This window comes from Artemia franciscana, chromosome 8 (genome assembly GCF_032884065.1).
Source record: "Artemia franciscana chromosome 8, ASM3288406v1, whole genome shotgun sequence".
Classification (NCBI taxonomy): domain Eukaryota; kingdom Metazoa; phylum Arthropoda; class Branchiopoda; order Anostraca; family Artemiidae; genus Artemia; species Artemia franciscana.
In genome coordinates this window covers 41,909,501-41,927,529 of record NC_088870.1, presented here as the reverse complement: position 1 = coordinate 41,927,529, position 18,029 = coordinate 41,909,501, and the positions used below count along the sequence as shown (strand labels likewise).

Genomic DNA, 18,029 nt, shown 5'->3' with positions numbered 1-18,029 from the left:
CCCTCCTTCTGCGTATGTACCTGGTGGTACGTCTTGTCATTATCTCCGTACGTACTTGATGATATGTTTTGGCTGTTATTTTTCATTAAAATGTACAGTTTTAAGATTATGAATTTTATTGTATGAAGTTGCTGGATTGAAAATGTCAGAAGTAAGGGTAACGTTTATAAAAGACTGTTATATAAATGGTTGACTCTCTATATCTCTCATTATAGGAAGCTTGAAATCAGCTTGACAGCTTTTAATTTTATATCTCCATGTCTCATAACAGCAGAACAAAACAGAAATAAAAACCCTGAAAAAGAAGTTAGACTTAGCATTCCACAATACTCGTCATTTCCCTCTCATCACGTTCTTATCACGATATTTTTACATTTAAATCCAATCCTTCATGCCCTGCTAAAATTAAACTTTATTTCTAACATAGTAACTTAAGGGCTGACTAACATTATTTCATACTTTCTAATATACTAATTTAATAAATCTCTTCTCCATTTAAATAGCTTCTGATCTAAAATATCTGCTAAACAATGTACAAAATTCTCATACCTGTTAATTTATAAATATCCGCATAAAAATAACCACAGTCCGTTTTGACATACTGCAAAAAAATTGAAGCATTTTCAGTGTTCAATATTGAATGGCAAAAGTTCAACACTCAATTGACTGCATTAATTCATATATAAATTCTAAAATAGTAAATATAAATACAAGCGTTAAGGCGGTACTGGGATAATGTGGAATGATAACACAAATGTTAAAATGGGCATTTTTATAACAAACTCTTTCAGTTTTTATAAATTAGATTCCCGAAGATTTCCTCATTCTTTTTGTTTTAGAATAAAAAAAATTGAACGCTCCTGGCTTTTTTTTTGGGGGGGGATCCTGTAATGGGATTAAACCCTAAATCATTTTTTTCTAAAAGTGAATTTATCCGATTTTATGTTTGTTTTTCTATGTAATGAAAACGATTCCTCTTTTGTTACTGATTAAATAAAAAAACACATGTCTTCAACTGAAAGTAGGAGCGACATTATAACAAACAAAAATTATTACGCATGTGAGATGGTTACCCCCACCTGAATACCTCGCTTTTTAGGCTAAAGTTTGTTTTTTTGTTCCAATTTTTAAGAACAATTATTAGAATAACAAGCTTTTTTAGAAGTAGAAGAAAAGTTTTGCGTAAAGAGCGAGGTATCGAGTAGGAAGAAACCGTCTCATATACGTAATAATTTCTTTCCGTTTTAAGCTTTAATGTTCCTCTTTACTTTCAACTGAAAAAAACTTGTTTTGTTTTATTTTTAATTTGGTTTCTGATCGTTCTTTAGATTATCCCCGGAAATCCGACTTCCCCTTCATAGAAAATTCCCTTCCCCACACAAACATTTCATCAACGGAAAGATCCCCCTCGTAATACCCCTACCAAAAAAATCCCCCCCCCCGAAAAATATCTGTATGCTTCCCAATAACTAATACTATATGTAAACAATGGGTTGCAGCCCTTCATAGTTTGCAGCTCTTTCCCGAGGACTTTTAAAGGTAAAATCGTCCTCAAAGACATGAAATTTTTCGACTATATTGAACAAAAAATCTTCAATTTTGATCTGGCGACTTTGGGGGGAAAGGGGTGTAGGAGGGGGACCAGGTGCCCTCCAATATTTTTGGTTAGTTAAAAAAGGGCGCTAGAATTTTTCATTTCAGATCAAATGAGCCCTCTCTTGACCCTCTAGGATCACTGGTTCGATACGACCATCCCTGGGAAAAACAAACAAAAACAAACAAATAAACACGCACTCGTGATCATTCTTCTGGCAAAAAAAGACCCAAATTCCAAATTTGGGTATATAGTATCTTAAAACCTATACTGTAAGGTTCTCTGATATGCTCAATCTGATGGTGTAATTTTAAATAAGATCACTTGATGTTTTGGTTTTTTTCCCCTTTTTCGAAGATTGTTCAAAATTTTCTCAGACTCGTAATTTTTGATGGGTAACATTAAACTTGGTGAATTTTGTATATTTTGGATAAGCATAAAAATTTGATTCTTTTGATGTATCTATTGTTATCAGGACTCTTTCTTAGAGTTTCCATTACTATTGAGCCACATCGCTCCTTAATTACAATAAGTTACCAGAAAAGTTTGATTCAAATAATGTGCGCTTTATTAAACTAAAGTATACCATCTAAAAGAAGTACACATACTAAAGGTGTTTTGGGAAATCCTCCGTTTCAAAAATATTTTCCAAATGCAAAACTTTATGATTGGTAATTCAAAAGTTAATAAAAATTCTTCGACGATTCAAATATTAGATTCGTCCTCACTGTTTGATAAAATAAAAACAAATTCCGAGTGTTACTATTCGAAAATGACAAAATAGATAGATAAATCATAGTGTTGTACAACAATCAATTTAAGTGACATTTCTTGTGAAGCAGACTAACCGAAAAATGAGGATAGACTGTTACGACTAATTTTTTTGGTTCTCTAAGAATACGAAGAAGAATACTAAGAATTCAAATTCGAAGTTTTAGTCCCAAAGCCAAAATAGCTGCTTTCGGTTTTAAAAGAGTCACAAAAGTCAACACAGAATTAAAACGTGGCTTTCAAATACTTGGCAATATCGCGATTAAAATCCGATTGTATTTGAAAGCCAATCATGGCTTTCAAACACAATTGGCACATATATTGCAGTATCGCGATAAATCACCGAATTGAATTTCAGATATCTTGCAGAAAATCGGATCATTTGTTGTTTTTTTTTTCTTTTCATGCAAACACCTCTTAAGTATTTGATTTTGCTTTGAGTACTAATGATATCAAAATAAAATATTAATTTGTCAAATATTAATCTGGAAATCATGTAAACGGAATATGTGACCATATTGGGTAATCTATTGGGGAATATACCTTTTTTTTTAAGTAATTTCGATTATGGCCATTCAGTTCCCAATCAAGGTTCCAAAACTGATACTTTATAACCCATGAGTAATGACCGTCTCAAGCAGGTAAGTGTGCAAGGGATGGGCTTCACCTTTGTTATCTTACAGAAGTGAAGCCCCTCCCTTGTTATGAGATTCATAACCAAATATCAGCTATGGAATCATAGCAAAATTATAAAATAGTATATAAAAACTTGTACGGGAATCATATACCTTAATGTGTAATTTTAAAATTAAACAAAATTAAAATTAAATTAAAATTAAACAATTTTAAAATTAAACAAAATTAAAATTTGGCTTTCAAATACTTATGAAATGGAATTATCGCGTTAAATCACCGAATGGAATTTCTAATATCTTGCTGAAAATCCGATCCTTAACTATTTTTTTTTCTTTTGTTTCTTTTTCTTAAGAGAACATGCGGACAACTCTTAAGTATTTGATTTTTACTGGAAGTGCTAATAATATCAATATACCCCCCTCCCCCGGACCCACCTTAGGTCTATTCATGCCTGAAAATAGCTATTTCCTGAGATTTTTATTTTGATTGCTCCAAAGTCATGAAGTTATTAGGGCAGTATCATATTTTCGTCTGTGTTTTCACATTAAGCTGTGAAAAAACAAATAAGCAAGTCTATTTAGTCTAATTTGACCACGATTTTCGTTCATCAAAATTCAATAATTAACAATTTGGAATGTCTCAAGGACGTTTTGAACTTTTTTCTGCGAATTATTCACTTACGTCACGTCCCGCATCTTGTCTTTTAGTTGACGCCCGCTACTACCAAAACTGCATATAAAGTTATTTTTTATTGAAAAAATTTCTCATTATTTTCTTCTTATTTTTATTATTTTCTTATTATATTCTTATTATACTTTTTATTATTTACTTATTATATATCTTATTCAGTTTTCCTTATTTTTCTTTACACATATGTAAGTTTCCTCATAACCAATTCTAAGACGTTTTTAACTTTTTTCTGCGGATTTTTCACTTACGTCACGTCACGCTTCTTGTCTTGTAATTAACGCCGGTTACTACCAAAACTGCATATAAAGGTATTTTTTATTGAAAAATTTTCCTATTATTTTCTTCTTATTTTTATTATTTTCTTATTATATTCTTATTATACTTTTTATTATTTACTTATTATATATCTTATTCAGTTCTTATTGTTTTTTTTTGCACATGTGTAAGTTTCCACATAACCAATTCTAACTACCAGGGCTCATTTTTACCGTCCTTGGAGTTACTGGACTAGATGATATTGTGTGGTATAAAACTATGTATTATAAATAAAATTAATTCATAAGTTGTGTTTTTCTGGCACTATTTTGAATAATTAAAAGAATTTTGTTTTCTAGACGTTTTGCATTTTCTCAATTTTTCTCTAGTGGCTTAGCAGAAAAAAATATGCAGGGGAGAGATGTCCCTCTAAATACTAATAATTGGTAAATATATATAAAAAAATATAGGACAATTTCTTCAAAATTGGGCATAGAAGAGGTTTTTCTACAGTCTTTCCTGTAATTTAACAGGGTATGAATTACATTTTGACGAAATTGGTGACTTTGGCTAGCAGCTTTGTCTTGGAACTTAACAAGATAAGAGGTTATAAATTATGTATTATTTGTTTATTTTTTACTATATTTTTTGCAAAGATTGCAAACTATAAGCAACAATGGACAGAGAAAGAACATATAAAAAATGAAGCGTTCGGACATTGTCATGTTTTCTTCCTTTTTTCCAAAAATTTTGTTCCTTATGGGTTAACGACGGGTTTTGGTCCTTAATGAAAAGCCGAATCTCCAGTATTCTCTCTTTTTGCACTTCGCAGTTAGAAATTGCCTAAAAACGTCGCCTTTGACTCCTGAATATTCGTCGAAACTGGAAAGAATAAGTATGGGTTGCTCTCAAAATGTAAAATTGTATACATCCTACACTTGGCGGTTATTTTTGGAATGCTGACTTCTTCAAAAGAAGATTCAACAGACATTTCCAACATCATGACGGAGAGTGGCAAAAGAATAGGGGCGCATAAGATATTTAAAAGTGGCTGGCGCCCCATATTTTTAATTAAATAATGAATAAAAGCGTACATAGCAGGTTTTGGCCCCACAATTCAACAAACAACCAAGGCACCTAAAGAAATATACTAGCTCTTAACTAAGAGATTTCAGATTAAAAAGCCAAACTCTTTGTTCCCGATATTAAAAATTAAACAGTCGAACAGACAACATCTTTGTGAGATATATAACTTCGAAGGCCTATATCCCGCCCTTTTGTAAATACCTGCATAGGATCATCCCCTGACCATTTATTTGCTGGGGCTTCCAGAGAATGGCTGATTTTTTTTATATATATATATATAGCAAAGCCCTCACCAGCCCATTTTCTTTCAAGAGAATGTATGCCTGTTACATATAATCTTTTGAAATGGTTATGCAGAGACTGAAAGATGTATTTTTTCTTCTTACTAGTACAGTCACATTATTAAGATCGTTTCAAAATAAATTACCCTGATTTAACTAAATCGAGATCTTGACCTGAAACTACTCAGAACTGATGGGATAGATAATATTAAGAGACATCTTATTGCTTTAAAGCACCAAATGAGTGCAGCTCAATTTTCAATTAGATGGAGGGCGCTACATTATAAAAACTGAAAGTGAATGAAAAACCAGCCTAACCACATGGCACTAAACAGCTTGAGAAGGTGTAGACATGCTTTCAAGACGTAATTGTATATAATTTCTTACACCACACAGCTTTTCCATTTACGAATAATTAAACGAGAAAAAACGGATTTTTATTTCAACAAAGCAGTGAAAAAAACACTAAAAAAAACAACAAACAAACAACACTTTAATTAAAAAATGTTCCGAATGTTTCAGCCCCAGGTCTGGGAGTCTTTCTGAACAAAAAACAGAAAAAAAATGTTTTTAAACATTTACACACAAAAAACGAAAACTAAACGAAGAAAAAAAAATAATAACAGCTCACATTATAAAAAAAAATTCCAGCACTGATGTTACAATATAAGAATAAAACCAAAGCGGGCTCATGGTTCATATGAATGACTCATGGTTCATGTTTATAGTGAAACCATGAGTCATTCTACTCAAGAGTAACCCATGGTATCCCTATAGACATCCGCTTTGGTTTTATTCTAATGCTGTAACATCAGTGCTGGAAGTTTGTTCATAATGTGAGTTGTTATTATTTTTTTTCTTCGTGTGTTTAGTTGTTGTTTTTTTGTTTGTTATTTTTTCAAACGATTTTTTTTAAATTTTCGTTTCTTGTCGCTGAGAAAGGTTCCCGGACGTGGGGCCGAAATATTTGGAATATTTTTTAATCGGGCCGTTTTTTTTCATTTTTTGTTCACTGCTTTAGTGAAGTTAAAACTCGTTTTTTCTTGCTTAATTTTTCGTAAAGTGTATTTGTCTTTGGGATTAACAGATTGTTTAATGTTCTTAAAAAACAAAGAAGATAGTAAATCACTGTTTTTCGACATGGATAGGCCAAAATACGGTACAGCAAGCTAAAAATGTTTTATTTTGATGCCCTTGCTGCTTTAAACAATTGCTTATCTGAGTACATGTTTGTGGAATAGCAATGAAGAATTGTAAGATTGAACAGAAGATATGTGTAACATCCAGTTTTGGTTCTTTCTTTATATTTTTTTTTTTTACCTTTAAAATGGGAATGCCCAGTTCCCCTGAATGCCGCATGCGCTGATCCATGTCTCTGACATCGTACAGTCATATAAACGAAGAAACGTTTATTCAATGTCGTCCCTCACCTTTAATGCGATTTATTCGAAGTTTGTTTCCCTATCCTCCCCTAAACAGTTCCAAAATAAAATACATCAAGTCTCATGGAAAGGGAGGAGGAAGCTCCTCTCTGCCAAACTGCTATTGAAAATGTAAAGATTTGAATTGGTGAATTTTGTGTATGAAGTTAAGGGCTTATTTAAGACGTTTGATTGAAAACGTCAGGTGTCCGGTGATCTAAGTTTCAGGTTTTGTGAAAGAATGCTTTTTTTAATGGTTAAACTCGCGAAAGTTCCCCAATTCTTTTATTTAGTTTAAGATAAAAATCAAAGTTTCAGCGCTCCCAGGTTTGGGAGGGGGGGGGCTGAAATATCGTAAAATTATTAAACGTTTTATTCTAAAAGTAGCTTTTTCCGATTTTGGGTTTTGTATCTAGAAGTATTTGAAAAATCCTCTTTTGTTACTGATTTAAGTAAAGTGCGCTTTGTTAAATTTTGCTTTATCCTCTAAAAGAAATTCGCATATGAAAGGATTTTTGGGGAAGTTGAAAAATATTTTCTAATACAAACTGTTATAGATTGGGATGGAGGAGGAGTGTGCGTGGCCATGTTCACCTCAGGTGGTTTTGTGCTGCAGAGAGTTGTTAGTAGTAGTAGAATAATTGGTAATTCAAAAGTAAATACAAATTCATTCGTCGAGGGTGAGCAAAAAAAATAGATTTTCTCTCACTGTTTAAACAAATAAAAATAAGTTTATAGAATTTTTGGCAAAAATTCATAGTTTTGCTGTCAGTATGCGAAAACTTGTTAACTGTATCTGGAAAATTCGTAATTTTGCTATTTTTCTTTTATCTTGTACCCAAAGAAGCAAAAAAAGAAATGATTAGTTTTGCTAAAAAGAAACAGATACTGAAGATTTCTGAGACAGATACCAGGTAATATAGGACAAACCTTGCAATACGGTCGAAGGGAAACAACCACCCCATATCTTACAAGAATGGTAGCAATAAAGCAGTACTAAAGCAGATTGAAATAACCGGTTTTGCCTGCTTCAAATACCTTAGGAAAAATTTACTGGTCGTATGAGAGAAGAAGCAAAATAAGCTTGTCCAAACGCATGTAGTCTTTTATAAGCTGGTCCGTCTATGGTTAGAGCCCAATTATATATATATATATATATATATATATATATATATATATATATATATATATATATATATATATATATATATATATATATATATATATATATATATATATATATATAATACAGAGAAGTATTTTGTTCATCGTGCATCGTATTTTGAATTTGGTCATCATGTGTTACAATTAACCAAGTTTTTGCTACACTAATGGCACTGATTTCAATAATGATAGAAATTCATGAGTTATCAAAAAGTCCTAATATGAGTATATGCTACGGATTTTTTTTTATATTATTATTATGTTTTTTATGCCTTACATCTCACAATCTTGCTGCTTGTCAAAATATAATAAACTAGAAGGTGGGTGTATCCTATTAGTAAGTTTGAATCGAATCATCAGTTTATAAATAAAAACAGGTCCATGATTAGTGCCCTCATTAATCATGCATTGTTTATTTTTTAATTTGCACATGTAAAGCTTTTTTTGTCCATCGTGCATGAAGTATAGGTTCTACTAAACTAATAACAATAATACCAATGCTTGGGCGTGCCCTTGCGCACGCATGCAAAAGAAAAACTATGTATCAACAATAAACGTGCTCTTATTTGGGTTTATATAAAAAAAAAACTAGTTTGTCTCAATCCTGTATATCCAACATGGAAATTGGTTACCGATTAGATCTAAACTGTAGCAATTATTGTAATGGGTGTGTTTGCATTTTCAAGCGTGTGCACGTGTGTAGTAAAGAACAAGAGCTAAGAGCTCATATGACACTTTTGACGAGAGATAGGATCCGGTCTGGTTATGTCAATCACGCATCTAGAACCTTTGCTTATTCTCGAACTTGGCAAAGCACTAGAAATCCCTCCAACTCCCCCAAGAGATCGGATCTGGTCCGGTTATGTCAATAATGTATCTAAAGCTTGTGCTTATTCTTCCCACCAAGTTTCATCTCGATCTCTCCACTCTAAGCGTTTTCCAAGATTTAAGGTTTCCCAGATTTCCGTTTCCCCTCTCTACCCCCAATGTCCCTGGATTCAATCTGAATTGAAAATGTAGCCTCTGAGACATGACATCTTTCTATATATCAAGTTTCATTAAAATCCGATCACCCATTCGTGAGATAAACATACCTGATTTTTCACGATTTTACCTCCCTCCAGCCCTCCTTCAGATGGTCGAATCGGGGAAACGACTCTTATCTAGTCTATTTGTGCAATTCCCTAACCCGCCTACCAATGTTCATCGTCCTAACACGTCTAGAAGCACCGAACTCGCTAAATCACTGGAAATTCCCTCCCAACTCCCACAAAGAGAGCAGATACGGCCCGGTTATGTCAATCGCGTATGTAGGACTTGTGGTTATTCTTCCCACCAAGTTTCACCCTGATCTCTCCACCCTAAGTGTTTTCCAAGATTTCTGGATTCCCCCTCCAACCTCCCCCCCCCCCCCAATACCACCGGATGTGGTCGGGATTTAAAATAGGAGCTCTGAGACACGAAATCCTTTTAAATATCAAATTTCATTGAGATCCGATCACCCGTTCATAAGTTAAAAATACCTCATTTTTTTCTAATTTTCCGAATTAACCTCCCTCCCACTATCCCCCCCAGATGGTTGAATCGGGGAAGCGACTATTTCTAATTTAATCTTGTCCGGACCTTGTTAGGCCCTCTAACTTTCAGCGATCACTATATTGGTCATGTATGCAGTCTCGGATCTTCTTCGTGTAAAAATTGGGGTGCGTCTGGGATTCGAACCTGAGACTTCTCGCATCCTAAGTGAGAGTCATATCACCAGACTAGCAAGCCACACTTAAGAACAACAATCATTTGTTTTATCGGCAAATAAAATTCTTCTCAAATATCTTGTTCGTTCGCTCCTCCCCCCCTGATGGTCGAATCGAGAAGCAACTATTTCTAATTTAATCTGGTCTGGTCCCTGATGTGCCTGCCAACTTTCATCGTTCTAGCTTATCTGGAAGTGCCCGAACTAGCAAAATCGGGATCGACAGACAGACATACAGACAGACAGACCGACGGACAGAAATTGTGATCGCTATATGTCACTTGGAAAATACTAAGTGCCATAAAAACTTATCTGTAATGAATCTGCACTTAATTCATCTTAGTGTAGCTTCTTCAGTTCCTTACATGTAAATCATATATTGAAATAAATGCTGCACTGGGCGTAAACCAAGCGCTTTCAACTTGGATTTTTGTGTGTAGTGGATGCATGTGTGTAAATGTGTGCGTTCGTACTATATCCTTCGTGGCAATCTTGTTTGACAGTCTCTTTCGTACTGTTAAAAATAGTTTTACGTTTTTTTTTATTGATGATCCTTTTTTTTACTTAATGTTTATGGTAAGAAAAATAGTCTCATGAAAATTAATTAAGCTGCGAAGCCGTTTATTCAGAAGAAAACTATATTCATCTGTGTCAGACTAGATATTCTGTGTCCAAACCCGCCGAGTGTTGCAGCCACAATGACTAATTGGGAACCAGTGCTAAGCCACACATGTAACTTCTGTCTCATGGGGAAAATGTTAATGTGACGTTTCACATATGCCTTGGAATTTAGGATATATTCCCAAATAATATCAAACAGTTCGTGGTACCGAACTGGGAGCGACCCGGCTCAATAGTAAACAAAACTCTAAAAAATGGAATTTTGATACCAATAGTTAAATCAAAAGAATCGCATTTTAATGCTGAATTCAAATATATAAGTTTCATCAAGATTAGTTTTACCCATCAAAAGTTACGAGCCTGAGAAAATTTGCCTCATTTTCGAAAATAGGGGGAAACACCCCCTAAAGGTCATACAATCTTAACGAAAATCACACCATCAGATTCAGCGTATTAGAGAACCTTATTGTAGAAGTTTCAAGCTCCTATCTATAAAAATGTGGAATTTCGCATTTTTTGCCAGAATACAGATCACGGATGCGTGTTTATTTTTTTATTATTTTTTTTTTTAGGATATGAGATTTGGATGAATTTAACAAATTTCATGCACATGGAGCGAAGATAAGACGAATACACGAAAGCTTTCTTTCTAGGTACTTTTGTTTCAGATAAGTGCACGGCTGATTACTGATATGACGGTCTGACTTGACGTTCCCTAAAGACGCAATTAAGTTTCAGTTACTAAGAATCTCCTGGCCCCTTTAATATTTAATTGAGAACCAGTAAGCCACTTTAATAGATGTGATGACAAAAATGTAGCCCCTCTTCGTTGAAGTTTCATCGATTATGTACATGCTATACCAAGAACCTAGGCAATGGCCATGTTTGTTTGAATTTTTTCAGCTTGCCATATAATTAGGCCAATGACAAAATGTTTTGACTACCCCACCCCCCTTCTGGGCCTATTCTGGATCAAATATGGACCGTTGAAAGGGAGAATCATTAGCCTTGGTTTTGCTTCCCACTGTGTTTTGCTCGGATTCAATATCCCTGTCTGGTAGCTATTGTAACGGCAAGAGCGTATGGACCCTTTTCCCTCCCACACCACCTATGCTAAATAGGCCACTGACCATGAAAAGGCTAATATAGAGAATTTGCTTGTTACTTTTGATGGATTTTGCATGTGACCAGACCCCTTTCAGTAGATAGACTTATAACTAGGATTTATTGATCCCTCTAATTTATAGATGTGATGGTTCCTGACCCAGAAAAAGGATGCACAGGGCCCTAGTTGGTACTCCTCAACATGTTTGATTGAGACCCAACATTCTGTTTTGGTAGATGTCCATGTGATAAGAATGTAGGGACTCCCCCGCCCCTTCGGCGTGTGACTATTTGTAGACAAGCAAAATGTACTCCTCGGATAGTATCGGTCAAGTATTGTAAATATTTACAAGTATATTGAAGAAAAAGGGTCGTCAGTTTTGATTTTTCTTAATCCATTATTGGTTTTTTTATGCATTGTTAAATTCTTTTTTTTCCTTTTTTTTAATGAATCCAATACATACTGGATCTGGTGTCACTGTATATTATGCCAGTCCTTCTTATCTGTTTTAATACAGCAAATGTGTAACATCCCAAATAAATATTACGTGTCCTGATAGGCCAAACATAAATTTTATAAACTAAGACAATACTGAATAGATAATTAAAAACATTTTTGTAAAGTTAAAAAGACAAAAAAAAATATATAATTAATTTGGTAACGTCAAGCATCATAAATATTTACAAATATATTGATGACAAATATTTGTCAGTTTTACATTGTTTTATTTTTACATTATTGGCTTTTCATTCATGGTTATACTTTTTTTTTAATACATTTAACACATGATTGATCTGTTGTCACTGAATATTGTGCCATCCTTTCCTTTCGATTTTCTGTTTTATTGTTCAGATTATCAAGATTTTCCTTTGTATGATTCCCTTTTGACAATAGTTATTTTTGACAAAAGCTGTTTACACCCTACGTTATAAAGAGTCAGACCCTTCCAGGTATAATTAAATATATTTGGCAGAAGTTATATTAAATAATTTAAGTTATTTATAAAGTAAAGTTGCGGAACTATCCTCTAGGTAACTTTTTTCAATATTATATATCTTATCCAATTTAATTCGTTTCAGGTTTTCTGACTTATTTTGGTTACGGCCTGTGGTTTAGTAGCGAAGAATATATTCGGAAGGGAAAACCAGTTCCAGGATCTGGGCCACTTCTTCCCGTTACCAATGGAGAGGTCAATAAGTCCTTTGTCAGTGACGAAAGAATTGAAATGAGCTCCGAGAGTTCAACCGACCTTGAAGCTGCTGATTCTCAAGGTGTTGGAAATGATGATACTGGCCTTCGTAAATATCAAACTCTGGAAGCATTGCATAAAGCTGATAGTTTGCTCAGTGAAGTATCGAGAAGTGACACTTCGTCAGTTGATGGCAATTACGAGCTGCATAGGAAACTTCAAGGGGTATTTGATGGGGTAGAGGATTTGGAAGTTAGTCCTGATTACATACCTGTCACAGCTGAGGCTCAGGAGGTAATCCTTGAGGCTTATAAAGCTCCTGATCTGACTATTGAACAACAAGAAGCTATGAACGGCTTGACAGTTATGCAAACTGCACTTCATATAATGCTAAAAAAATACTTTTCTGCGCTTAAGAATGAAGAAAATCCATTACACACAAAACTGCAGGAGATTTTTGATGGTACTTTTGAACTTTCAAAACCTGAAATGTTTATCCCTCTGCCTTGTCCTCCTCCATCACTGCCAAAGTCGATGCCACAAATGCCTGAAGTGGAAATTCCGGTGGAGATTCAACAAGTTTTGACTACAGTACCTGCTGTGCACAAAAACGCACAACTTGTCTTTACCAACGATAATTCAGGGGATGCCTTACATTTAAAACTTAGAAGGATCTTTGATAACATTGATGTCTTATCACCATCTCCTCCTTTCAAACCCGAAGAACTTCTAGGAGATAGCATCATACCGCACATGGAACCTGTTAATCCGGTTGATCCAGAGTTCTTGAAGGTGATTGGTCCAATGATCGAAGCTGCTCATTTAACTGCCCGATCATATTTCTTGTCAAAAGTAATACCCAAAGGCAAACCAAACTTATTGCCGATGATGCATGAACTCAAATCAAAAGTTGTAGAAAAGCCTGCTGAAGATTTTGAGTTTCAGAAGGTTGAAAGCGCAACACTTGTGCAACCTACTCCTCCCAGCAGTCCAATAAAACAAGTAAATAGTGATTTGCTCAGTGCCCTGAAAAGCAGTTTTGATGCTCGCAAGGATAAAGAAGGTAAAAGCGAACCACAAGCTGATATCCCCAAAGATATGGAGACTTAACAAATCACATTAGTAACGTACGGGTTGCAGTATCATTTGCACATTCCAATTTGATTGCTCGCTGTGAAAGAATAGTGTTCGATTCTAGTTCATTGTGTTTAAGAATATTTTATGTAACTTCGTGTTTAGGAACCCTACCAGACCAGAGAGAGGTATTGCCCCTTTCCGGTTTGCAATTACGGGAAGGGCAGTGGCCTTCTAGGATGTTTTTTTTTTGTAAACAAAATCATGATATTCTCTATTTGTTGCATCATTGATGTCCATTGGATTATTTGATATTGAATTTAATATTAATACTACTAATAACTCACTGCAGAACCAAACTGCCTGATGTCTACACAGCTACGCACGCTCCTCCTCTATCTCAATCTGTTCAAAGCCCCCCTCTTTACACCCTCCCAGGAAGTACCCAAATAAAATGCTGCATGATATATTTTAAAGAAAATGTATGAAATCGGATGCGTCCCTGTATTTTCCAGTCACTTAAAAAAAAAAAAATCAAATTTTTGCTCTTTGTTAATTGGAGGATGAAATTGAACCGTCTTCTGGTTCAATTAAAATAAACAAAATAATTCAGTCGTAACAATGTAGGTTTTATTTTTGCATCTGGTTCTTATTGAAAATACTTACTCATGAATTACTCACTTGCGACTTCCTTAAATGCAAAAAGAAACTGATTGTAATCAGGCCTATGGAAAATTTACCATTAAGACATAGGAGTTTTTTTAAGCAGCCATGGTAGATTAAAAAAAATATACTTGCAAGAATACCCGTAGAGATAGAGGGCGATGCCTACCTCCTCCCTTCTTGACGACAAAAAATGTGCAAAAGAAACAAGATTTTGTGATATTTAGAGACAGTTTTCCACTATTATGGCATATAAAGGCCCCCCCCCCTCGAAAAAATTCTGTGGGTATTCCTAGTGACTTTTTTTTTTACATTGACCGTATGTTTTAATTGTATGTTTTGATTGACACCAGTTACACTAAATAACCTTAGATTGAGCTATTTAAATATTTGAATCCTATGCCCATCGCTTATATGATCATGTATCAGATGCGTGCTTATTTTGTTTAGCAGTAACTCAATGATGATGTTTTCCTTTTTTAATTGGGGGGAGTCAATTGAACCCTTTTGAGGCTAAATTAACATGAGCCAAGTATGAGAGGGGTGGTAAATTAACATTTTGTTTGTATTCGGCTCTTACTCAAAATACCTACTCACAGCTGACATCAAACAAATGAATGTGGTAAACTAATCTCTGATTACCTCTTAAAATGATGGACAAAATAAAGATTAGAAAATAATCAACCATTGTGTTAAAGATACTTAGCATATCTATAGAGGGTGTTTCAGTTTCGAAAAAACAAATTAATCTCCTCTTAGACAATTCTATTGTTCCGAGGCTTTGACTGTGTGCAGCAATGCTGCAACATTATCTCTTTTTTACCATTATTTAATTATGTAGAATATAGTCTTCCTTTTTATTTCTACGGTAACGTTAAACATCATACTCTTGAACTAAAATTCGGCAGCTGACAAGTACTTATTTTATTCTTTCTGTTTCTCTAGTCTAAGGGATGCATAGAAATCCCCAAGCACTGCATTTTTCTATTGTTAAAAAATCTTATGAATGGAAATAACTAAAAGATTGACGTTTCGCCGAAATTTTGCCAAGATTGAAATAATTCTGAAAATTCGCGACAGATCGTGTTGACTAGCATCACAAATTTTGACCGTCACTTCCAAGTTTAATTTAAGACTATATTGCTGTCATTTCCATATTATTGCTGTTTTTTATATGCTGCTATTTCCATAGTATTGCTGTTACTATTATTGCTGTTATACTCCATAATTATATGGAATAATTTTATCGAAAAAGTGACAAAAATGCGTTTGAACAAATTTTTGCGTTGAACCATTCATGTTTTGCCGAAATTTCGCCAAGATTGAAATAATTCTGAAAATTCGCGACAGATCGTTGAGACTCGAACCCAAAAACTTTGACCATCACTTGCAAGCTTAATTTAAGACTTTTATTACTATTGTTTCTGTTGATTAATAAGGTCATTTTTTTCGTTTTATGCTCTTGTCTTTACTATTTGCAAGCTTATTAATGGCAGCTCAATTTTTGCCATTTTTTATTTTTTTGAATAGTTAAATGTTCCTGCAAAATCATCAAAACTTATATAATACCAAAAATTCTGGTTAACTTGATGATATTAGCCACTACAATTCTCATGCCTAAAAGTTTTTTTGAATAAACACTATTAAAACAATAGTGATAAATGTAAAAAATCGAGTAATCACTAATAAAAATGAATCCCAGAAAAAAGCCATTCCTTTTCCAGAAAATATTGGAGAAAATTTCTTTAAAAGAAATTTTAGTCTGTAGATTTTCTTAAATAATTTGAGTAAATTTATTTTATGAAAGTTGTCTTAAGTAGTTTGATGATCGGATCATGTATATATTCTAATATAAACGTACAGTGTTTATTCTGATAAACACTATTAAATAAATAGTGATAAAGAAATAAACATTGATTAATCGCTAATAAGAATTTATCCTGGAAAAAATCCCTTGCTTTTCCGGAAAAAATCCGAAAAAATATCTTGAAAAGAAATTTTAGTCTGTAGGTTATCTTAAGTAATTTTAGTAAGGTTATCTTAAGTAAGTTTTCTTAAGTAATTTGATGATGGGATGTTGTATATCTTCTAATATATTCATAGAGTGTTTATCCTGATGAATATTATTTAAGAAATAGTGATAAAGAGAAAAAATCGAGCAATCACTGATAAGAATGGATCCCAGAAAAAACTCATTCCTTTCCCGGAAATATCATAAAAAAATTTACTGAAAAAAAATCTTAGTCTGTAGGTTATCTTAAGTAATTTGAGTAAGTTTATCTTAAGTAAGTTTTACTAACTAATTTGATGTTGGGACCATGTATGCATATATTATCCGGTATGTTTCTGTCAATACAATTGTTAAGTGTATTTAGTCTTACCGTGATAATTTTTCTCTTTGTTTTATTTGCCAACTAACGGTAGAATTTTAGGTACTTTGAAATTACCATAATAGAATTATGGTAGGTCTACGGTAGAATTTTTCAGCTGATAAAGAACAAATATCCATAGAACGTATCTTAGCTCTTATAGTCCTGTCGAGGACGCAATATGGAAACCTTGTCCCGTGTGTAATTTTTAAAGGATATTTACCGTATGATACTATAGATGTATTCCATTATGCTTTATACTCATTTTGGTCAAATCTTGTTTCAAATCTAAGAATTGACATTTTAAAGAGTTATTCCCAGGGTTGTTTTTTTCTTTTCTTTTTATACTCAATGCTAAATATGCTAATGTCATCATGTTTAATTAATATCGGCTCGTGTTTTGGTAGATTATTGATATTTTATTTTATTGATTTTGAATTGTTCAGATGTTTTGTTGTTTTATTTTAGATTACACTGATGTTTTTAATTATTCGTTTTTGTTTTAGCTTTGCTATATTTATACGACTTAATAACAGACTGGTGGTTAAGAATCTCTTTGCCATAATATAGCCATATTCTTCCGAATTGTTGAAAAATTGTTTGGCTTATTGTATATTTTGAGACTTCCAGGGAGGAGGTTGTTGGGCACTAAGGCACCACCTTACTCTGTAGCATGAACAGAGGTAGAAATCCAAGTGGCTCTAGCCCAGCCCTTCCATAATTGTAGGTGCATCTTTAAATGTATAAATGCTCTTAGACCATTGAACGACTTAATAAAGGCCTTTTCTTTACTTGGACTCCTTCCATAATATTACTTTGTAATATTACAGTATTATTTTTCAATATACAAAATGAATAAATAAGAAAGCCAGGCACAGAAACAGATGTGCACAATGTCAGTTTTGTCTGAAAAGCTCTAAAGGCGGACAGGAACTAAATGTTCGTCAAAACTGGTGAATTATAGGAAAGCTATATTAAAATATGGAACAAAGTCATTGAAAATGATGAGGTATTGGAGGAGAAGTTGTATTTTACTTATGCATCTGCTACTGAAATTAGTTAAGACTCATGGCAGCACTAGGCTACAAGACTAACACACCCGCCTTGTTTAGATCAGCTACTTCGGCCATCTCTTGAGAGATAGCCAAGACCAAGAAAGTCATTTTCACATTATCGACCTTGGTTTTCTTTTCCACCCTTAAGTATTGTTTTGTAAAATTACACAGGGATACGGTCTTTGAATATCCATAGGATCTGCTCAAGCTGTCCAACCACTCTTGACATACATAGTCAATGAAGTCTGTCATCTTCTTTCCTAAAGGGTCGCGTTCCTTAAAAATGTGTAGCATGTTCTTCCTTT

At 33.8% G+C, this 18,029-nt stretch overlaps 1 protein-coding gene across 2 annotated transcripts in view; it reads left to right on the top strand.

The window, feature by feature from the left end:
* LOC136030444 (cationic amino acid transporter 3-like) overlaps positions 1-17,159 on the top strand; it is an 89,502-nt gene extending 72,343 nt beyond the window's left edge. For both annotated transcript variants that reach the window (XM_065709426.1, XM_065709427.1), the window contains exon 13: positions 12,454-17,159. In XM_065709426.1, coding sequence (XP_065565498.1) covers positions 12,454-13,673 — 1,220 coding nt within the window. In that variant the 3' untranslated portion in view covers positions 13,674-17,159. The remainder of the gene's footprint in view (positions 1-12,453) is intronic.
* Positions 17,160-18,029: the final 870 nt, after the last annotated feature.